Source organism: Saimiri boliviensis, chromosome 7 (assembly GCF_048565385.1).
Source record: "Saimiri boliviensis isolate mSaiBol1 chromosome 7, mSaiBol1.pri, whole genome shotgun sequence".
NCBI lineage: Eukaryota > Metazoa > Chordata > Mammalia > Primates > Cebidae > Saimiri > Saimiri boliviensis.
The window spans coordinates 123562922-123587413 of NC_133455.1; the positions used below are offsets into that span (position 1 = coordinate 123562922).

At 38.8% G+C, this 24492-nt stretch overlaps 1 protein-coding gene across 7 annotated transcripts in view; it reads right to left on the reverse strand.

Annotated features, from left to right (window-relative positions):
- PARP11 (poly(ADP-ribose) polymerase family member 11) overlaps positions 1–12007 on the reverse strand; it is a 73789-nt gene extending 61782 nt beyond the window's left edge. The window contains exons 1-2 of one of the 7 annotated variants that reach the window (XM_074403406.1): positions 11806–11986; positions 1926–2047 (exon numbers count right to left, since the gene is read on the reverse strand). Coding sequence is in view for 2 of the 7 variants with exons in the window: in XM_003942189.3 (XP_003942238.1) it covers positions 11806–11823 (18 nt within the window). In the remaining 5 variants the exon portion in view is untranslated. Of the gene's footprint in view, positions 1–1925; positions 2048–10628; positions 11717–11805 lie in introns of those variants that run through there. The other 6 variants (XM_074403407.1, XM_010330032.2, XM_003942189.3 and 3 more) reach the window with 6 other exon arrangements.
- Between the last annotated feature and the right edge of the window lie 12485 nt (positions 12008–24492).

The window sequence follows — 24492 nt, forward strand, 5'->3', positions numbered from 1 at the left end:
GGTACAAGTCATTTATCAGATCCATGCTGTTTAAATACTTTCTCCAGTCTGTGGCTTATCTTTTCATTCTCCTAGCAGCATGTTTTCAACAGCACACGTTTTTAATTTTGATAAAGTCTGTTTTATTACTTTTTTCTTTCATGGATCATGGTTCTGTTATTGTAGCTAAAAAGAATCTTTGCCTAACCAATGCTAGCAGACACGACACCAAAGAAAACAAGCAGATGGAAAATAACTACATGAAAAGATGTTCAACATCATTAGTCATTATGGAAATGCCAGTTTTAAAATTTGAAAAAGATTTTTCTCAGCCAGGCATGGCAGCTCATGCCTATAATCATAGCACTTTGGGAGGCTGCAGCCAGATGATGGATTGAAACCAGGAGTTTTAGACTAGATCTCTTGAAGTCAGTAGTTTGAGACTAGCCTGGGAAACACAACAAAACTCTGTCTCTACAAAACATTTAAAAATTAATTGGGCATGGTAGCATGTACCTGTAGTCCCAGCTATTTGGGAGATAGGCAAGAGGATTGCTTGAGCCCAGGAGTTCAATATTACAATGAGCTATGATCACACTTCTGCACTATAGCCTAGGCAATCGAGCATGACTCTATCTCAAATATATAGATTTTTTTTTCTATTTTTTCACCTGGAAATTTGTAGTTTTAGATTCTGCATTGAGGTCTATGATCCATTTTTAGTTAATTTTTATATGGTGCAAAGTATGGAGTGAAGTTCATTTTTCCACATATGGGTATCCAATTGTTCCAACATCATTAGTTAAAACTATCCTTTTCCCACTGAATCTTACCTTTATTAAAAAATCATTTGTTTGTGGCCCTACTTTTTATTCTATTCCATTCCATTAATTAATTCCCTACCTTGATGCCAATACTACACTGTTTTGATTACTGTTGTTTCACACTGAATCATTAAATCAGTAATGCTAGCTCTCCAAGTTTGTTCTTCTTTTTCAGAATTGCTTTGGCTATTCTAGGTCCTTTGATTTTTTTTTTTTTTTTTAAACTGGGATTGCATTGAATTACCAGTCCATCTGGAGAAAACTAGCATCTTAACAATATTGAGTATTCCAACCCATAAATAAATTATATCTCTCAATTTATTTAGGTCTTAATTTTTTCAAGAATGTTTTATAGGTTTCAATGTACACATTTTGCAAATTTTTACACTATATTCAGGCTTATTTTATATTTTTGATACTACTGTAAGTGGAATTGCATTTTAAAAGTTAATTTCTGATTATATATTGCTAGTATATAGAGATACACTGATTTTTGCATATGAATTCCATATCTAGCAACCTTATGATTAGTTCTAAGAGCTTTTCAGATATTCCATCAGATTTTTACATAGGCTTCATATCATCTGAATAAAGACAGCTTTACTTCTTTCTTCTAAGATTTAGATGCCTATTTTTTTCTATCTTGCCTTTTTCCTTAGAACCTCTAGTACAATACTGAATAAAGAAAGGACAACATTTCCTTGTTCTTGATCTTAGGGAGAAAGTAGTCAGTCTTTCGCCATTAAGTAGTTAGATAAAAGTATTCTGAAGATGTCCTTTGTATTAGGGGTGCCTAAGACAACCCTCAGGGTTGATGATTTGCTAGGACTCACAAGACTCAAAAGTTGTTCTACTCATGTTTACACTTTATTTCGGTGAAAGAATAGAGAGTAAAATCAGCAAAGGGGAAAAGCACATGGGGTGAAGTCTAGAAGAAACCATGTACAGGCTTCCAAGTGTCCCTCCCCAGTGTAGTCACATGGAGTACACTTCATTTTCCCAGCAACTATGTGTGACAATATGTGCAAAGTGTTACCAACCAAGGAAGTTCACTTGAGCCAAAGTGTACAGAGCTTTTACTGGGTATCAGCCATGTAAGCATACAGCACCTGTGTGACTGACCTGTTACTGAAGCTCCAGATTCCCAGAAGGAAAGCAGGTCTTCACTATAAACCACATGGCTAGTATAAACAATCCAGACAAACTGGTATAGCACAGCTCAAGGACTTGGGCATGCAAATACACTATTAAGACAAAAAAATTCAAGAGCTTAGTTCCCTGGAGGTGAGAATCAATATTAGATTTTGTCAAAGGCTTTTTCTGTATGTATTGGAATGATCATATGGTTTTTCATTTTAGTTTGTTTACCTGCTGAATTACATTGATTGCTGTTCAAATATTAAACCAACCTTGCATTCTTGGATTAAACACCACTTGCTCATATGTATTAATCCTTTTATATATGTTAGATTTGAGTTGCAGAAAGTCTATTTAAAACTGTTCATGTATGTTCATGCAGGATATTGGTCTATAGTTTTCTATGATGGATTTTAATAGAAGGGTAATGACAGCCTCATGAAATGAGCTGTGAAGTATTATATCCTCTTCAATTTTCTAAAACTGTGTTAATTATTTCTTCCTTAAAAATTTGGTAGAATTCACCACTGAAATCATCTGGACCTGGAATTTTCTTTTACAATGATTTTTTTTTTCCTGCAAATTCAAATTCTTTAACCAATACTAGATTATCTGTGTTATCTACTTCTTCAGTGAGCTTTGGTAGTTTGTGTCTCTCTAGGACTATGTCCATTCAATCTAAGTTGTCATACTGATTGATATAAAGTTGTTCATAACAGGGCTTTATCCTTTTAATATCTTTAAAATACATAGTGATGTTACCTCTCTTATTCTCAATATTGGTAATTTGTGTCTTCCTTTTATCCTGATGTGTCTGGCTAGAAATTTTTAAATTTCTAATTAAATTAGAATTAATTAGAAATTAATTTTTACATAGGCTTCATATCATCTTCATATCATCTAATTAATTTCCAATTTTTTAATTTTAAAAAATTACATTTTAATTTTTTAATTTTCTAATTCTCAAAGAACTAGCTTTTGGTTTCACTGATTTTCACAGTTGTTTTGTGTTTTAGTGATTTCCACTCTAACCTTTATTTCCTTGCTCTTGTTTAACTTCCTCTTCTTTGTCTAGTTTCTTAGAAAACTGTGATCACTGATTTGTAACATTTCTTCTTTCCCAATACAGCCATTAATTTAACTCTAAGTACTGCTTTGGCACCATCCCACAAATTCGATATGTTGTGTTTTCATGCTATTTTCTCTTTTCATTTCTTCAACACATGGGTTACCTTAAAGTGTTATTTATTTACCAAATGCTTGGGGGAATTTTATAGATCTTTCTGTTACTGATTTCTAACTTAATTCCATTTAGACATCTTGTATTACTTCAATTATTTCAAATGTATTGAGACAAGTTTCATGGCCCGGGATATGGTATATCTTTTTACAGGTTCTCCATGTAGTTGGAAAAAAAGAAACTACATGTATTCAGCTGTTGATGGGTGAACTGTTCTATAAATGCCAAGCAGATCAAGATAGCTGACAGTGGTGTTAAAGTTTTCTATGTTGTTGGTCATTTTCTATCTACTTATTCCATCAATTATTTGGAGAAAACTACTGAAATCTCCAAGTATAACTTTCATTTCTTACTACTATTCTATTAATTTTGTTTCATGTATTTTAAAGCTCTAATGTCTATATATCTAGGATTGTTTCTGGTTAACTGATCTCTTCATCATTAGGAAATGACAATCTTTATCCTTGATAATATCATTATCTCTGAAATCTACCTTAACATTAATAAACCACTCATACTTTCTCTTCATTAGGGTTAGCACTGTATATCTTCCTCTATTTAGTTTTATTCTATTTGTGTCCATATTCAAAGTATGCTTCTTATAGACAACTTACACTTTGGTCTTGTTTTTTCAATCCAATCTGAAAATCTCTATCTTTTAATTGGGGTGTTTAGAGCATTCATATGTAGTATAATTATTGATATGTTTAGCTTTAAGTTTACATCTTGTTATTTGCTGTTTTTGGTCCCACCTGTTCTTTGTTCTGTTTTTCAACTTTTTATATCTTCTTTCAGATTGAGTGCTTTCAGGATCTCATCTTGTCTCCTTTGGTGACTTAATAATTGTAACTCTTTGTCTATACACTATGTTTATTTCTTCACTTTCCATGCTAACACCCACTGCAATATAACTTTTCTAGCTTGTGATCCAATCTTTCTCACCCATCATCACTTAAAAAAAAAGACACTCCCTAGGATGTCTAATGAGCTTCACATTACTAAATCCAACACTCTTTTCAGTCCTCGTCTTACTTACTTCACGGTAACATTTCACAGTTTATCCTCTGTCCTGAATCACTCTTCCCTTGGTATCTATCACATGACACTCTCCAGATCATCTTATTTTTTTGTCCATAAATTCTTGATCTCCTTTGCACTTTAACTTCTACTCAGCTTGTAACTTATAGAGTTCCTCATGGCTCAGTCCTAGCCCTTCCTGTTTCCTCTCAGAATCTTGAAAAGATGGTCCTCAGGGATTATGAAATAGTTCAAAGGCATTTTCAGGGCCAAAGTAATGAAAGAAATTTGCCTACATACTTTTTCAAAAGTTCAAATGTAAAATTAATGATAATTTGCATGAAAATCTCTTTATTTTCTTTAAAGTTACCATTCACTATAATATCCCATTATATTCACTCTCTGTTGATACTTTTATATCAGCTATAGTTAGCACTTACTTAAATATAGTAGTATGAAACCCAAGTAAACTTTCAGATAATTTTCACGAAAGCCCAAAGTCCATTTGCTTTGTTGATAAGGATAAAGAAGAAACCAAGAGAAAAGAGGCACTCCTCAGCTAAAACAGGTAAAAATTCTTGACACTGCTGAGAAGCTAATCAATTCAAATTTAATGCCTGGGAAGAAACAAGCTATTGACAAAATTTCTTTATTAAATGATTCTATTGGATGTCATATATTATCATGGAACACAATGTAGAAGAGCAATTACTATCACATGAGTGTTTCAGCATATATTTTGTTTCACAGTTGGATAAATTACCTGTGGAGAAAATATAAATCAGTCCTTGACATATAATATAATATATGATAAGGTAAAAGTACTCAAGAACTTTTTATTCTGCGTATCAGTGAAAACTTATAGTACAGGGAAGACCGTTTTTATTTAGACAATGATACTTTTGTAAGCTATGACATAAGTTGAAAAGCTGCAACATATTGAAAACTGACAAAGCATGAAGTATATAAATAGCAAAAACATATACTGTTATATTACTAAAAGATTCTTTATATGAAACAGGAGTCAACAATATGCCTCCTGATTATAACTGAGTGTTGAAAGAAATAATGGAAATTAAATATCATCAAATATTGACTATTCAGAGTACGTGCTCTCAGATGTTGCAGAAGGAAATGGCAGCATTTGCAAGATTATTCTTCCCACTCAAGTTTGCTGGCTGTCAAGGAAAAAAGTAGTGACAAGTTTCTGATATGAAGGATGAGATTTTTAAAAATTCTTCATAATGCCAACAATATCAAAAAGTAATTCTATGTTTTCTAGAGGCCTGCTTAAGTGGAGTAAAGCAGAAATACATCTAGAATTTTAAATAGCATGAAACTACTACTTCAGGGCCAAAATACCCTGATTTTTAATGCTAAGAATAAGATACCACATTTTTCAAAGTCACCAAGCTATGTTGCAAACAGCTCAATTGCTAGGATGTGATTCCTTCCCAAACCTGATGGTTTTCTTCACTTATCACAGCGAGACTGATTACACTATTGTGTGTATAAAGAACACAGCTAAAGGTTAAAATAAAACGTGGGAAAATACTTTACAGATACTGAAGAAGTAAAAAAATAAGAATCCATTTGTTCCTATCTTCCAAACATTCAGGCTAGTTGAAACATTCACTCCTGTAATTGTTTAATATTATAAGCTTGTCAACCAAGCAACTGAAAGAGCACAAGATATAATCTTCAGGGAGAAATCTTCTGATAATTTCTCAGTCCGTGTTTGACCTTGCTATTCCAAAACAGAGCCAGCAAACACAAGTTGCAAGTCCTGACAATCTATAATTGTGGCATAGAATTTCCTAGTTTAGTAGACATATGGGTAAAAAAATCAAAGAGTCTAGGTCTAACCTACATCTCAAACTATGCATCATCAAATTAAATACAAGTACTTTGTAAGAAGCTGCAAAAATAAAAAAAAATTATCCCCAATGACAATAAAAACATTAATTTCTAAAATACTGCTTTACTGGGGGCCGAGCACAGTGGCTCATGACTGTAATCCCACAACTTTGAGAGGCTGAGGCAGGCAATCACTTGAGGTCAGGAGTTTGAGACCAGCCTGGCCAACATGGTAAAATCCTGTCTCTACTAAAACAAAAATTAGCCAGGTGTGGTAGTGCACACCTGTAGTCCTAGCTACTCAGGAGGCTGAGGCACGAGAATCACCTGAACCCAGGAGGCACAGGTTGCAGTGAGCCGAGACTGTGTCACACTGCACTCCAGCCTGGGTGACAGACTATCTAAAGATGCTAAGGCCTGAATTTCAATTTCTATCCCAGCCTTCTTCTCTGAGCTCGACTTACCTACCTAGCCAACTGCCTTCCAAACTTTACCACTTGATATCTCATTGGCACATTAAACATAGTGGGTCCAAAACCAAACTCTTGTTATCTTCCATACGGCTTTCCCTTTTCCAAGCTCAGAAAAAAACATCTTATTCCTCGCTGCCTGTGCCAGAAAGCTAAGTCATCACCTAAGATGCAGCTTGAATTGATCTCTCTCTCCTCCCACTACTACCCACATAGTCCAAGTCACCTTCATCACTACCTTGGACTACACTATAACCTCCTAATTAGTCTTCCTACAGCCCCTTATGCCTCTTAGCGTTAGTTTTCTACTGCTAGAAGAAATTATCACAAACACAGTGGCTTAAATACAACATTAATTTTTTGTTTACATTTCTGTAGAAATCTTACATGGATCTCAATGGGCTAAAATCAAGGTGAGTTTGATTCCCTTCTGAAGGTTGTAGGAGAGAATCTATTTCTACGGTTTTTCAAGCTTCTAGAAGCTACCCACATACCTTGGATTGTGACCTCCTTCCTTCGTCTCCAAAGCCAGCCATGTTGTATCTCTTTGACCATGTCTTTTGTCCCTATGTTCTACTTTTAAGGACCCTTGTGATTACTTTGGGCCCCCCGCAGATAATCCAAGGTAATCTCTTTATGATAAGGTCAGCCGATGAGCTAATTACCTTCCCTTTGCCATGTATCTTAACATACTCACAGATTCTGGGAATTAGGATGTGGGTATCTTTGGGAGGCCATTATGATATCAACCATATTTTCTAATACATAAACTCATTTTCCACACAGCAGCCAGAGCAATCTTTTTAAAAACATAAATATGTTCATGACACTTCCTTCAATGTGTTACCACTACTCTAAGGATAAAGTTCAGAAACCTAAACACATGCCACAAATCCATGCATGGCCTGGTGTCTGCCTCCTGGGCTTGTCTTCTGGCTCACTGTGTCCCAGCCACATACGCTTCTCTCTTTTTCTCAAGCACCAAGCTCCTTTCTGCCTCAGGTTCTTTGCTTACACTATCCCTGCTGTCTGAACAGCCCTCACCACCTTCCAGCAAACCTTCCCCTGGTTAACGCTTGCTTAACCCTTCGGCTCTCCATAAAAGTTACTTTCACAGGGTGGCCCTTCCTGATTGCCCAGTCTAGTACTAGCTCCCCCTACACTGTCATAGTACTCTTTTTCCTTCATAGCTTTTTATCACAATTTGAATTAAATGCTATTTGCGTAATTATTTGTTTAATGTCTGCCTGCCTGCACCAGGCTACAACCTCATAAAGGCTGGGGCCTAGTCTGTTCTGTTCACCACTGTAAACCTTGGGACTTCACACCAACTAGCTTATAATAGGTGCTCAATAAATGAGCGAGTGCCATTACATGTTACTCTATGACCAGCAGGCAGGTGGAGTATATGCAGTGTGGATATGCTGGACAAAGGGATTTGTGGTCCCAGGCAGGACCGAGCACAATGGTGTGGGACTTTATCACACTACAGAGTACAGTATGCAACTTACTAGTTATTAATTGCTCATTTCTGGAATTTTCCATTTCATATTTTCAGACCGCAGCTGACTTCTGGTAACTGAAGTTGTGGAATGTGAAACCCAGAAAGTGAAACTAAAAGAAACTAATAAATTACTACAGAAACCCACATGTAGAATGTTGATTTTTAAAACCAAACTGTGCTTATTGATAGCATTCATGTGCTCATAGGAAGAAAAACAGTATTTGTAGTAAGAAAATACAGTAGCAATAAGATAAAATATGTCTTATTTGGGTGGCAAAAGAAGAATGTGGGATGATCTGTGGAGGGTTCCCCACTTTTAACAAAAGTCAGCCTGCTCTGCTAAAATCTAGCAAAATCACACAGGTGATTTCAAAGAAACTCATTTCTTTTTTTTTTTGAGACGGAGTTTCGCTCTTGTTACCCAGGCTGGAGTGCAATGGCGCGATCTCGGCTCACCGCAACCTCTGCCTCCTGGGTTCAGGCAATTCTCCTGCCTCAGCCTCCTGAGTAGCTGGGATTATAGGCACGCGCCACCATGCCCAGCTAATTTTTTGTATTTTTAGTAGAGACGGGGTTTCACCATGTTGACCACGTTGGTCTCCATCTCTCGACCTCGTGATCCACCCACCTCGGCCTCCCAAAGTGCTGGGATTACAGGCTTGAGCCACCGTGCCCGGCCGAAACTCATTTCTTAAAAAGAAATGAGATAATGATATATAACAAACCAAGTATATAAAACATTCATTAATGCCTTTATAATTCTCACAAACATACAAATAATCCAACAGCAAATTCTGACATATGTGTGATGAGGAGGGAAAATTCACAGTAGGAGCAAAGAACTCTCTCTAGTCCATGCTGGTGCAATTACCATCATGAATTCAACAAATATTTATTGAGTGCCTACTATGTGCCAGGCCCTGTTCTCTAGTTGAAGATACTATAGGAAAAATAACAGAGAAAAATAGCTGTCCATATGGAGCTTACAATAGAGTGAAAGATTTAAAACCTTAAGTTAGACATACACTTGGGTGGCTAAAGGGTTATGGAAAAATTAAGAAAAAAATGACTGATAACAAAAATGGCGTTTGTATCTACATAAAGATATATACAGATATAAATACAAGATAAAGATGGTTGATGACAGATAGTGAAACTGAATATATAAGCAGAGAGCACATTCTCATTATTCTAAATTATTTTTGCTAGAATCAAATACAAGCAATTAATTTCCTCTAAGGCAGCTTGATGAGAGTATTATATGTATGAATCAAAAGAAAAACCACTAAGATGATGACTTTGTTATATGATGCACAAGAAGGAACCATAATATGCAACTACCAAATCCAGACCAACAGACTAGTTTCTACTGGATAATATTAACTTAAAAACATAGCGAAATTTACCAATAAACTTTCTAACTTATCTGAAAATATATTCCAGAAATGAGAGGGGAAGACTACTGATTATAGGAAGGAAGTTATTTCAAATATGGAAATTAGGGATCATTAAAGTAAATTTACACCGTTATCTCAGTACAGGGGTAGTTTTGTATGTTTCTTATACAATTACGCACTGCATAACAACTTTTAATCAATCATGGACCGCATATACAACAATGGTCCCAAGGATTAGAATACTGTATTTTTACTGTACCTTTTCTATGTTTAGATACATAAACACTTTCCGTCGTGTTACAAATGCCTACAGTATTTAGTACAATAATATGCTGTACAGATTTCTAGGTTAAGAGCAACAGGCGATTCCATATAGCCTTAGGTGTGTGGTAGGCTTATGAAAGTACACTCTGTGATGTTCACACAATGAAATAAATCACCTAACAACGAATTTCTCAGAACGTATCCCCGTTGTTAAGAGGCACACGGCTGCATTTAGTCCAACAACTTGCTGAAATGTGATTCTGCCATTTTCCCGGTCAACTCCCAGGTTGTAAATACCGTACATCTGCCATTTTACTAGGCAGTTTCAACCATAACAACAGATGAATACTCTAGGCAATTAGATCCCACTCTCTGAGGGTTGTGTTGGCGCTCAGAAAATGCTATCCGAAGTATCACACTTTGGCATGCTGAGTACTTCGAACTAAAAGAGATTGGAAGGCCTCAGAAGCAGCCTCGGGAAAGTCTCCCTCTGATCTTCTCTTGCCCTTCTGTCTCCTGCCAATCTTTGGTCCCTGAAGTGAGTCACTGAAACCAGAATTCCTCTTCCCCAAAGCGAGTGAGAGAAAACTACAGTTCCTCTCCTACAAAGCAAGCCATAAAAACTAGTACTGTAATCTTTCCCTGCCATTCTCTGTAGGAACTGGCCATAAAGAAATTCTCTAACCTACCTTGCCTCATTCCAGATGGGTCATTCCTCCTCCATAGAAGGAATGATACAGAGAGGCCAAGAAGAATCTGAACAAACAGACCTTGCTAGGTTTCCGCCCTCAGTTTATTAACATTAGAGCATATCCTTTGTCCAATCACATTTTTACACAGCTGTCTATTCTTCATGGGTCCTACGCATAAAAATAGAGATTTCCCTGGTCTCTGAAGCCCGACGGCGTAAAACTTTGATTAGATTTGCTATGCTTTTACCTTGTTAACCTATCTTCTGTTTTTACCAGTGGTGGCTGTGATCCTTATAATGGGTAGGTGGTGAGGAAAGGTATGACACTTTTCCGACCCTACGTTGCACTTTAAATAAATACATGTGTAAAAGCAAAGCATATAAAAATACATGAAGTCATCATAAAAATACCAGAGTCAACCAAGGAAGAAGACGGACTTGCAGTTGAAATGTTTCAGAACATCACTTTGTCCACTGATCGAAAACATCTAAGAACTTCGCCGTCTAGTTAGTAGAGTCCATCCTCCAAGTTTGAAACGGCTATCCACCAAGAAGGGAACAGAACTGACGGCTCCTCTTAGGCCCATTCAAGAAAAGGGGGGCGAATTCCCTTGCTTTAAACGGGTGGGACAGGCAGGTAAACCTCAGGCAAGTGACTGACTACAGGTTCCAAGGCCAGTTACTCCAATTACTTAAAAAAAAAAAAAAAAAAAAAAAGGGCGGGCGCGGTGACTGAAGCCTGTAATCCCAGCATTTCGGGAGGCCGAGGCGGGTGGATCACGAGGTCAAGAGATCGAGACCATCCTGGTCAACATGGTGAAACCCCATCTCTCCTAAAAATACAAAAAATTAGCTGGGCATGGTGGCGCGTGCCTGTAGTCCCAGCTACTCAGGAGGCTGAGGTAGGAGAATTGCCTGAACCCAGGAGGCGGAGGTTGTGGTGAGCCGAGATCGCGCCATTGCACTCCAGCCTGGGTAACAAGAGCGAAACTCCGTCTCAAAAAAAAGTAAAAAAATAAAAAAATTAAAAAACGGTGAGGGGACTCGGGAGACTGAGGCAATCGAATTGCTAGAACCCGGGAGACGGAGGTTGCGGTGAGCGGAGATTGCGCCACCGCGCTCCAGCCTGGGCGACGGAGCGAGACCCCGTCTCAAAACCAACAACAAAAACACGGTGAAGGGATGAAGGCTGAAACACCGCGGGAAATGAAAAAAATAACGGTAACAAGAAAACCGTAAAGCACTGGAGAACGTCACTGCTGAGCAGTGCACAGCCCGCACGGGCCGAAAGGCCCGGGACCTCTGCGGCCGGAACTCGGCACCCAGGCTGAAGCCGGCGCGGGGAGGCAGTTCCGGTAGCCCCCTCCCGCCCCTCACGCATCAACCCCGCCCATTGGGCCCGCCCCGTCCCGCTCGACTACTCACTGGATTCGCTTCCCACATAACGGTGACAAAATCAAGCGGCGAGAGCCTGTGGGAAGGGGCTAGCCGCGGGGCCTGGCTGTTGGATTTTTTCCCTTCCGCGGGTCCCAGGGAGCGAAGGGCCGGAGAGGCAACCTTTACGGAAAGCCTTCCTTCTCCCCCTCCCTGTCGCAAGCCAGCGTCTTCGGACCACCCAACCTCCCGACTTCCGCCCGACGCTGGCCAATCAGAGCTGTCCCCGCCCCACTCCCACAAGCTCGCCCCGCCCCTACGCGTTTCTCCGTAGGTTTCCCGTCCTGGGCGGGGCTTGCGAGTATCTGGCTTATAAAGGAGTTTAAAGGGTTTCTGGTCCAGCTATGCCATCCAGTGATCCTCGAGCGATTGCTAGCTGTTATTTCTTTCCTATTAACCAATTTTTATTGCTGACCGTGTAGCGGCCAAGAGTCACACAGGCCTGCCAATGGCATCTGGGAGAAACTTCATTTAAATATCTTTATCCTTGAAATGGAGATGGTAGTAATAACAGTATTTCCCTAAGGCTGTGGTGAGATTATAGAAAGCATTTAACACAGTATTTGGCACACAGAGTTCAATAAAGTAACAGTTACTTGCTCACAAGGGACAACGGTCCCCTACCCTCACGAATTGTATAATCTAGAAAAGAAAGCAAAAAATAAGTAACGTAGGAAAGTTAAAAAATGCAATATGATTTACAAGTAATATGGTGAGTAGAGCTCTACACGAGCATGTTTACCTAGGGTAGAGTGTCAGGAAAACTCCCTCAAGAAGTTTAAGCTAAAACCATGAGGATATATTTCTACTGATGTAAAGAGATCTAACAGAGTGAAATAATATTCCATGCCACAAAGGATCTACCCCACAGGAAATGAAAATAAAACAGCTTGTATAGATCCTTCTGGACTTTTCTATGCCTCTACACATTAAAAAAAAGAAATGTGATCAAAGAATACCTATAGATTTAGAACCTGATTTTTTTTTCACTTTAAAGATGATGTGGATATCCTACCATTCCATTAAGTATAAATCTATTTCATCATTTTATTTATTTGCTTATTTTTAGACGAAGTCTGGCTCCGTCACCCAGGCTGGTGTGCAGTGGCATGATCTCGGCTCACTGCAACCCCTGCCTCATGGGTTCAAGCGATTCCTCTGTCAGCCTCTTGAGTAGCTGGGATTACAGGCATGTGCCACCACGTCCACCTAATTTCTGTAATTTTAGTGGAGACAGGTTTTCGCCATGTTGGCCAGGCTGGTCTCAAACTCATCACTCCACGTGATCCGCCGCCTCAGCCTCCCAAAGTGCTGGGATTACAGACGTGAGCCTTCTGGTGCCTGGCCATATTTTAAGTAGATTCATGGCATTCCATAATTTCTGTGTATGCTACATACACACAAACACCCACACATTTGAAATAATCTACTGGATAGACATGTAAGTGGTTTTCTATTTTTCACTATTCCAAAAAAAAAAAAAAAAAAGCTTCAACAGGCATTTCTTCACATTTGTTCATTTACTTTCTTGGAAATAAAACTGTTTAATAAGAGATTATTTTTGCCAAATGGTTAACCAGTTGCCCCAATGTCATTTATTGAATAATTCATTATTTCCTCATTACTTTGAAGTGCCACTGTTAATTACAACCTAAATTTGCAAATAGGTATACATATGTATATATACACAATATATCTGTTTCTGAACATTCTCGTCTATTAATTATCTGCTTATTCCTATGCTATGCCACAGTTATAATCATTACCTCTTTATATATTTGCCTTTTCATAAAGGAAACTCTCTCCTAATTTTCTTATTTTTCACAATTTTCAATATCATGAGGCTTCCCATTCAGAAATACTTCTCTTCTATATCTTTAGATACATTTTTTAAAAATTTTATATCTGCATCAGAATCTGTAAAAAAAAATTCACATAGATTTGCATAATACTTGGGAAGTTTGTTCCTAGATATTTTATAGTTTTTTTGTGAATGAGATATTTCTCATTGCCATAATTTAGGAAAGCTATTGATTTTTGTTTATTTACCTTGTATTCTACCACACTGTGAAAAAATGTCTTATTAGTTCTAATAGCTTGACAACTCATCTCTCTGAATTTGTACATAGACAATCATTATCACCTACAAATAATGCATTTCTTTCTTTCTATTGCATTGGTCAAAACCTCAGAAAAACGTTTCAGACTACAGGATAAGATAAAGAATATCCAGCTTTAATGCAGTAAGGCAAGCATGTGCCCATTTGGTGCTACTGTAGTTGGTTTTCTTTTCTTTTTTTTTTTTTTTTTTTTTTTTTTTTGAGACAGAGTCTCGCTTTGGAGCGCAGGCTGAAGTACAGTGGTGCAACCTCAGCTCACTGCCACCTCTGCCTCCTGGGTTCAAGTGATTCTCCTGCCTCAGCCTCCAGGGTAGCTGGGACTACAGGAATGCACCACCATGCCCAGCTAATTTTGTATTTTTAGTAGAGACCGATTTTACCATGTCGGCCAGGCTGGTCTCGAACGCCCAACCTCAGGTGATTTGCCCGCCTCGGCCTCCCAAAGTGCTGGGATTACAGATGTGAGTCACCACGCCCACTATTTGGTATTCTTAAAATGCACTATCATCTTTAAAGAAATTTTCTTCTATCCTATTTTACTACATGCTATTAATCAGGAAAGAGTGCAAAATTTTACCAACTGTTCTTAGCCTCTATCACTATATTTGTTTTTCACTCTGACTCTTTTATATAATGAATTATGCTAATAGATTTCCTAGTGTTCAACCCATTCTTACATTTCTGAAATAAACTCTGCTTTATCATGTTCTCTTATTTCTTTATTAAATGAAACCGTTTGATTTGTTAATCTTTTATTTAGTATTAAAATGTATTTATAATCAACAAAATTGGTCCATTGTTACTGATTTCTGTGCTTGTCTTAACAAGTTTTGGTATCAGAGTAATGCTAGCTTTGAAGAGTGAACAGCAGCAGTTTAAGTGTTTTAGGAATTTGCTCTTCCTTGAAGTTGGGAGTGAATTTTTACAAAGCAGGTTTAACTAAAAGGTTAAGGGCCAGGTTCTCAATCTTTCGTGAAGTTGAAGCTATACTTTGTTTTCTTGAAGATGTGGGGTTGCCTGAGCTAGGAAAGTGGGATGGAAAGAATTCAACTGGTTTGAGTCCATACTGGTTGAACAGTTCCTTAAAATATACTGGTCTACCCCAAAGTAACATGAAGGGAAGTGAAAACAGTTATATAAATTTTAGTGATTTTTTTTCCTGAATTTTACTGCTTTAGGACCACTGAGTTAAACAGCATGTATTAGAATGGCCCTTAATGATTATTTAGCACACACAAAGTATTTTACAATTTTTTAATAAATGGACACTATTTTAAAACTGGGAAATTTCAATTTTAATAATACAGACCTCCAGTTTTGTTTTCACACTGTATTCCCATATGTCAACAACGGACTGAAGCCGTGTTGACTCCTTTGGACTAGGAATAGGCTATCAGTCTCATTTAAATTACCTCCCTAGGCCCTTTTAGGTATTTGGGCTTATACCTAATGAGACACCTCTTATTTTGCTGAGGCAACCTGAGATCTAGGATTTTCTAAAATATCCTCACAGAAAACAACTTTACCAATCTCTCCCATAACTTTCTCCAGAGTGAGCTCCATCATTGTAGCCCAAACTCTCATGGTCTTTAGCAGATTACAGCCGTTTCCCCTTATTGGCAGGGGATACATTCCAAGACCTCTAGTAGATGCATGAAACAACAGAAAGTACCAAACTCAGAATACACTGTTTTTTTGCAATCTAATAATCAAGACAGCTACCAAGTAACTAATGGGCAGGTAACATACAGGCATAGCTCAAAGATATTTCCAGTCCACTTCCACACTATCACAATAAACCAAATATTACAAACCAAGTCATACAAATGTTTTGCTTTCGAAATGCATATAAATCTTATGTTTATACTATACTGCAGTCCAGTAAGTGTACAATAGCATTATGTCTATAAAAAATGCATATATCTTAACTTAAAAATACTTTATTGCTAAAAAATGCTAATAATCAGCCGGGCGTGGTGCCTCATGCCTGTAATCCCAGGACTTTGGGAGGCCGAGGTGGGCAGATCACTGAAGTCATGAGTTCAAGCCTGGCCAACATGGTGAAACCCCATCTCTACTAAAAATACAAAAATTAGCCAGGCATGGTGGTGGGTGTCTGTAATCTCAGCTACTTGGGAGGCTGAGGCACAAGAATCACTTGAACCTGGGAGGCAGAGGTTGCAGTGAGCCAAGATCATGCCGCTGCACTCCAATCTGGGTGACAGAGCAAGACTCCATCTCAAAACAAAACAAAACAAAATGACAATCATCTGAGTCTTCAGCAAGGGACAATCCTTCTTGCCTTAATGTTGATGGCTGCTGATTGATCAGGATGGTGGTTGCTGAAGGCCTGGGTGGCTATAGTAGTTCCCTAAAATAATAATAGCAAAGTTTGCCATCACCAACTGACTCACCTTTCATGAAAGACTGCTCTGTAGCATGTGATGTGATTTGATAGCATTTTACTCACAGTAGAACATCTTTCAAAACTGGACTCAATCCTCTCCTCTCAAACCTTGTTTCTGCTTTATCAGCTAAGTTTGGGAATATTCTTAGTCCTTTGCTGACATTTCAACAATGTTCACAGCATCCTCACCAGAAGTAGATGCTATCTCAAGAAACTTTCTTTGCTCATCCATAAGAAGCAAATCCTTATTGGTTCAAGTTTCATCATGAGATTACTGCAATTCAGTCACATCTTCAGGGTCCACTTGTAATTCTAGTTCTCTTGCCATTTCTATTACATCTGTAGTGACCTCCCTCTATTGAAGTCTTTAATCCCTCAAAGTCATCCATAAGGGCTGGAATCAACTTCTTTCAAATTCCTGTTAATGTTGATACTTTAATCTCCTCCCATTAATCATGAATGTTCTTAATATTATTTACAATGGTGAATTATATATAAAAGGTTTTCAAATTATTTGTTTAAATCCATCAGAGGAATCACTATATATGGCAGCTACACCTTTACAAAATGTATTACTTAAATAATAAGACTTGATAGTCAAAATAACTCCTTGATCTGTGATGGAGTTATAGATCAGAATGGATGGCATGTTAGCAGGCATTAAAACAACATTAATTTCCTTTTACATCCCTGTCTGAGCTCTTGGGCAACCAGGCACATTGTCCATGAGCAATAATATTTTGAAAGAAATCTTTTTTTCTCATGAGTAGGTCTCAAAAATGGGCTAAAATTATTCAGTAAACCATGCTGTAAACAGAGGTGCTGTCATCTGGGCTTTGTTATTGCATTTCTAGAGCACAGGCAGAGTAGATGTAACATCATTCTTAAGGGCCCTAAGGTTTTCAGAAATGATAAATGCAGTCACGGTGGCTCATGCCTGTAGTCCCAGCACTTTGGGAGCCAAGGTGGGCAGATCACCTGGGTTAGGAGTATGAGACCATCTGGGCAGCATGACAAAACCCGTCTCCATGAAAGATACAAAGGTAGTCTGGGTGTGGTGGTGCATGCCTGTCATCCCAGCTGCTCAGGAGCCTGAAGTGGGAGAATTGCTTGAAACTGGGAGATGGAGGTTGCAGTGAGCCAAGATCACGCCATTGTACTCCAGCCTGAGTGACAAGAGTAAAACTCCATCTCAAAAAAAACATAATATTAATAAATAAAATAAAATGGATTTTTGTATTGGTAAAATAATAATGATAATAAAAAGTTTGGATTATTGCGAGAATTACCAAATGTGATGCAGAGACGTAAAGAGAGCACATGCTGGTAGAAAATCGGAACTGATGGACTTGCTTGAGCAGGGTACCACAAACCTTCAATTTGGAAAAAAAAAAAAAAAGCAATGTCTGTGAAGCAGGATAAAGCAAAGCGCAGTAAAAGAAGATGTGCCTTCAGACAGCATGGCTATGCTGATGGGAGGATTCACATCTTGGGGAAGACGGGAAGGGAATGGCGTGAGATTTCATTATGCTACTCAGAATGGCATGCAATTTTAAACATGAATTATTTATCTCTGGAATCTTATACTTAATATTTTCAGGTGATGGTTGACAGCAGAAAACTGAAATCACAGGGAGTGAAATTCGGGATGGGCAAATACCACTGTACAGTTGGTTCTCCGTATCCATGGGTTCCACAATCATGCATTTGATCAACCACGGAGCAGAAATATTGAGGAAGAAAATAGATGGTTGTGTCTATACTGAACATGGACAGACTTTTTTTTTCCTCGTCATTATTCCCTGAACAATACAGTATAACAACTATTTATGTAGCATTTGTACTGTTGTTAGGTATTACAAGTAATTAGAGCTAATTTAACATATACAGGAAGCTATGTGTAGGTCATATGCAAATATGTGTACGTTATATGCATCATTGTATATCAGGGACTTGAGCATCCCAGAGTTTTGGTATTCAAGGAGGGTTCTGGAACCAACTCCCCATGGATATCGAGAGAGGACTGTACTCTCTGCCTGCAACGCCTGCAATTTCCCCTGATATGTAGCAGGGTATGTATCATCATAGTTTGCACCATAGTTCCAGGCAAACAGCCACTGCCGTAGAAACGATGCATAGTGACCACAGTCACTAGTTTTCTCAGGAAGACTAAACATTTTACTTTATCTTTCATATTTTCTCCATGTGTTCTGGGTGGAAATGTCTTAAGCCATGCTAACCCTCCCTGGAACCCCGTGAAGTTTTTTAGATTTTCAAATGCTGAGAGAGTTAGGAGGAAATTCCCAAAGGGAAATGAAAATCATCAGATGGAGAAAACAGGTAGATGGATGAAGAGAGCAGCAAGGTGAATTCATGAGAAAAAAAAAAAAAATCTCCTCTAACACAAAAGAAGGAGGAAAGAGAATGAAGTAAGTGGCCACATGCAGGATACAGTGTTATCTATCATTTTGGTGTTACTATCAGAACTGCTTTTATTCGTAAAGGCCACATTTACAACCAGTATTGGGGAGCTTCAGAAACGTATATGGGAGGCAGGCTGAATTAGACAGAAAGAAGTGGGAGATGAGAAGAAGGCGCAGAAGGAAAGCCAAGGGGGCCAGGAGAGGGTGAGGGAGGAAGGGGAGAAAAGGCTGCATTTGTGCCCATCCGCCTTGAATATAAAGACCCAGCCTCCGTCTGAAAAGAGCCAACAATGAGGGAGCCCCAGAATCAGCCCTGCTGTTGAAGTCTGACACGTTAACAACCCCATCAGGAATTAAGAGGTGAAATAAGCAGATGAAACATTCACCGAAGCCGAGATAAGCATTCCTGGAAAGGAATTTTTCAAAAAATCAAAATGAATCTCACAAATCTTCCTAATTAGGAAACATGACAAGGAATAAAAAAAAAATGAAGTGCTAAATAACTCACCCACGCTAAATGGAAAGGCTCTATTTAGAATACCACTGATTATTAGTTTTAGCTGCTCGGGGAAATTATCTTCGCACAATGATGGACATCAGCATTCAGCTCACAGCAGCAGTCAAAAGCAGCAGCTGAGATGTGTGGCCATCCTAATTAGAGGATGGAGAATTCTGAAAAGACTCTGGAACTGTGACATTCCTGGCTGGGGCTTTCCTTCCAGGAATGCCACATTAGGGTTTTGGTCATCACATTGTAAAAAAAGGACTTAATAGGAATGATCCGGAAAGGGACAACAGAAATGACTTAGAAAAGAGCGTGAGAAGCTTTGAGGGTCAGAGCAGAAAGCAGGCAAAGACTTCCATAAGAAATAATTTTTAAAATTAGGAGAGAGGAAGGTAAGTAGAAGCCTCAGGTGGTGAAAAGGGCAGCCAGGTGTACTGCCTGGACTTAGGTCACTCCAGACATGTTGGGCTTTAGCCTGTTTGTAATAAGCACACCCGGGGTGTCAAGAAATTACAACCGATTATCTAATATGAATTAGCCTCCAATTCTTCATTCAATAAATATTTAGCAAGCACCCTCCATGTTCCAGGCACTGTCTGCAGTCTCTTGAATAGATCAGTGAATAAAATGGGTTTTAAAAAGCCTCTGCCTTTATGGGATTTACATGCTAGTGGGTGGGCAGGCTTTGGGGTAGGAACATGTGGAGATAGACAATAATAGATAATAAATAAGTACTTCGTATAGTGTGTTCTAAGATGATAAGAACTATAGAAAAAAACATCGATCGGGACAAGGGATACTGGGAGTACTCAGGATGGCCCTCATTGAAAAGAGAACATTTAAGAAAAAACTTAGAGGAGGTAAGGAAGTAAAAGTAATAGATATGTAGACAAAATGTATTCCATGCAGAGGGAGCAGCTGGTACAAGCTTTCCAAGCAGCCCTATGCCTGATGTGATAAGGAAGAGTGAGGGTGAGAGAGAAAGAGAGAGAGAGAGAGAGAGATAGAGATAGAGATAGAGAGAGAGAGAGAGAGAGAGAGAGAGAGATTCTGTGTGTCTGTGTGTGTTTGGGAATCAGGGAGTGGGGGGATGATATGCAGATTGAACAGGACGTGCTATAATTAACAAATACGTTTAGGAAGCAGTGTTATGAGTGACACTTGCGGCGGTTAGTATGTGCTGTCTTAAGCTCTGTTAACAAATATAATTTGCACAAGCACTCCACGGAAGTATCTACTCTTATTATTCTCATTTTACCTGTGAGGGAACTAAGACACAAAGAGATCAGCTAACTCGTCCAAGGTCAAAGATTGGAGCCTGGGTGCTGGCTCCAGAGCCCACGCTCATAGTTTCTGCCTCATGTTCTCTCTCAATGTGGTTTTAAGTTATCTGTTTTTGATACGAGTTCTGATTACTCAGCCTTGATTGGATTCAAGTGTACTCCTAGGATAAATTTATGTTTCCCTTAAAAAAAAAAAAAAAAATGTAGCTCACTGCTTTATCACTCATGACCTTTCCTGGTCCTTCATTTCTTTCCCCTACCAATCCAGGAGCTGTTCTTTCCTGCTAGTTTATCTCTGCAGTCCATTGTTTTTGCCCAGCAAATAAAGCAAATGTCTATGGATAAAGAGGTTCCATTCAGTTTGTGAGTAGAGGTGGTACTTATCTGGTTTAATAATGCCCTACGAATCACTAAGAGACAGGACAGAGCACACATTGAGTTAAAAGCTAGGTGTCACTTTTTCTTCTACTCCAAAAGGCACTGTGCGGTGGGGGTGTGTTTTAACACAACCATCACTAGCTCCAGCTTCTCACGCTCTCTGTCCTGTTTTCTCAAGACACAGTACTTTTATACTGAAAACCACTGAATTGTAAAACCATTGAACTTTAAATAGATAAGTTATATGTGAATTACACACCTACAAAGCTGTTAAAACAAGTAATTTTTTTTTTTTTTAATGACAGGATCTTTGGCTTTTACCTCCTCTGTTGACCCCCCTGCCTGACTTCCATCCTCCCTCACATACCTTGAGGGGACACAGAACCATGCTCAGAAAGACGATCACCATTCCAGAACCCCATGCACTCCACCCCACATTATAGCTTTGTTTTGACTCCAGGGGTTACAGCAGTGTGCCAAGGAAAATAAATGACTTTCCCACTAGATCTTCAGTACCAATTTTCCTTATTAGAAAAAAAACTAACATTATTTTTAATGTTAAAGCAAATGTGTATATTATGAAGCAGAAGGCAATATTCACTTACATAGAGCTTTTTGTTTTTAACTTTTGAGACAGAGTCTCCTTCTGTCGCCCAGGCTGGAGTGCAATCGTGTGATCTCAGCTCACTACGACCTCCACCTTCCAGGTCTGAAGCAGTTTCTTGTGTGTGGTTAGCTGCTTTAAGCTGGAGTGGGAATGGTGTATGTCCTCTGCCGCAGTGGAGAGAGAGAGAGAGAGACTGAGATAACATTGTTAGCGGCTAAAACAGGAGACTCAGGGACTGATCCAAGCTCAGTCCCACTAAACCATGTGATATTGTGCATAATACATCCCATTTTGGGGCCTCAGTTTCTCATCTTAAAAATGAGATGATTGAACCAAGTGATGTCCAAGGTCGCTGCCATCTCTCAAAGTCCATGATTTGGTATCATCCTGAGACAAATCAGATGCTGGGCTCAGATTGATCTGCACCAAGATGCCCAGAGATATAGAAAGCAAAAGATACAGTCCCTGTCTTTGTGAAATTTTTCATCTACTAAGGGAAACTATAAAGTGAATTTACAAACCATCCAAAGGACACAAGGGGCAGGAAGCAACTCAGAGTAATGAATGATCAGAAATCTGATTCCGATCACTTGCTTTGAATCAACTGTGAAGCTAAATGACCAGGAGGCACTTACTCTTCCAACTCCTGGGCCCTTTGGGCCAGGACACCTTGACACAAAGGCACTCGCTGTTGATCTTGGGGGTGGCCCCAAATCACAGACTTAAGAAACCAAACTCTCAGGGTAGGAAGGGGATGTTAGCCATGATCCCATCCAAAACCCTTCATCTACATTCGGGATTTGTGATAATGTTTGCATCGCACTTCCAGTATTTTTATTTGACAGAAGATTCTTAACATGAGCCCAAATCTTAAATAATCATAAAATTGGAAAAAAAATATAATATCCTTCTCTTCAAAGCCCAGTGAATTAAATATGGAATGATTTTAAGACACGTCTTATCATGACATAGGGTTGAACAAGATCTGCCTGGCAACCACTTATTGAAAACCATTGCTCTGAAAAAAATTAACTTCTACTCTGTATTGTAGGGTATTTATGCGTTTTCTTATGTCATCATTTCAGATCCACTCCTGCTCCCTGAGGCAGCAGCAGAGCATTTCTGTAGGTCTCCAGGCACGTGTCTTCGCTTTTCTGAACATACCAGGAGATCTAAGAAAGTGAAACTGAAAGGAAATAAAAAGGAAAAACTGCTTGTGCTCTCTCTCCTTCAACTATTTCATTTTCATTTGTTCTAGAAGAATTTCCATCAGCCCTACCCTCCTGGATTTATACTTACTCTGGGGACTAGACTAAAAATCTCTACTTCTGGCAGGGATCTTGAGGAAGGCTTGTCTAGTTGATACAGGAACATTAAATATTTGACCCATGGGGTTTCTTAGAATCCAGATATTCTAGGGTGCAGAAAAGAGTAGTGGTCCCTGACAGATGGTCCAAAATGGGTTTTTTCCCCACCCTGATTGGAAAATATGCTCATTTCTAACACAAGATGGCGCTGGCACACAGGCAAGAACACTGCTGATTAAAACAAAACGAAACAATCCATGAGCACAGAAGTTTTAATAAGCCAGATAATTATTTTGTTTCTGGACAAGACCAGCTTTTGTCAAGCACATTTTAGAACAGCTTTCTGGGGTAGCAATAATCTAATTGTGCTGCTTTACCCTAAATCAACCAAAGGGTCAGGACTGAATGAAAGCAATGCAACGTATCCTTAGGAACAAAGTATTTAAAAAGAACCCTACATCCCTTAACTACGTAAGGTCCAAATCACAGATGAGCGGTCAGGGGGCTTAGCTGAGCACTATCATCAAAAGTGATATCTTAAATTCTTATTCTGATATGGGATGGGTCTTTGCCTGTTGAATAATTCTGATACGAATTCAGGTGCCTTAAAAATTTTCTTTTTTTTTTTTTTTTCTTTTTTTTTTTTGTCTTAGAGACAGGGTCTCACTATGCTACCCAGGCTGGTCTCAAACTCCTGGTCTCCCAAAGTGCTGTGATTACAAGTGTAAGCCACCATGCCAGGCCTAGTTCAAAATTAAATTAGCTCTTCTACTTCATAATAGAGCAGATTGTTTTGTTGGCATTTATTTGAGAATTACCTGATGAAGCATTTGAGGAATAATTTACAATTTGAACTATAACCACCAACAAAGTTCTGTTAAGCTAACACCTAAGTTGAGTCTTAGAATTTTGGTGGTGTTTGTTTGTTTTTTTTGTTTTGCTTTGTTTTTGTTTTTTTGTTTTGTTTTGTTTTGTTTTTCTTGAGACACGGTTTGATTGTATCATCCAGGCTGGAGTGCAGTGCATGGCTCACTGCAGCCTCAATGTTTGGACTCAGGCTTAGCCTCCCGAGTAGCTGGGACTATAGACATGCATCACCATGCCCAGCTAATTTTTTATTTTTTGTACAGAGGGGGTTTCATCATGTTGCTCAGGCTAGTCTCAATCTCCTGGGCTCAAGAGATCCACCTGCCTCATCCTCCAAAGTGAGAATTTTGGATTTGGAAAGGAACTTATTATCTGTCTTCCTCCCAACTCCCACAGCAATCTCCTGCACATGGACAAGTGGTTGACCAGTCTGTTTAGAATCTTGGAGTAACAGCAAGCTGACCACTCAGAAGAAGCAGCCCATTCTATTTCTAGACAGTTCTAAGGTTAGAGTAGTCTTCTTTAGATTAAGCCAAAGCATGACTCTCTGTAATTTGTGCTCATATATCTCCATTTTTCCTTTTAGAGGAATGCAGTATAAGCTTCCTTTGTAATGTGACTGCTCCTTACCTTTGTGGTGACTTAGGCATTCTTGGTCAAAAACAGCATCAGTTTCTTCAGTAATTTTGCATATGGCATGGTTTCTAGATCTATCCTGGATATCTTTCTTTGATTTATCTTAAAATGTGTTCTGATCTCACAGCCAGTGGGCCTATGTTAG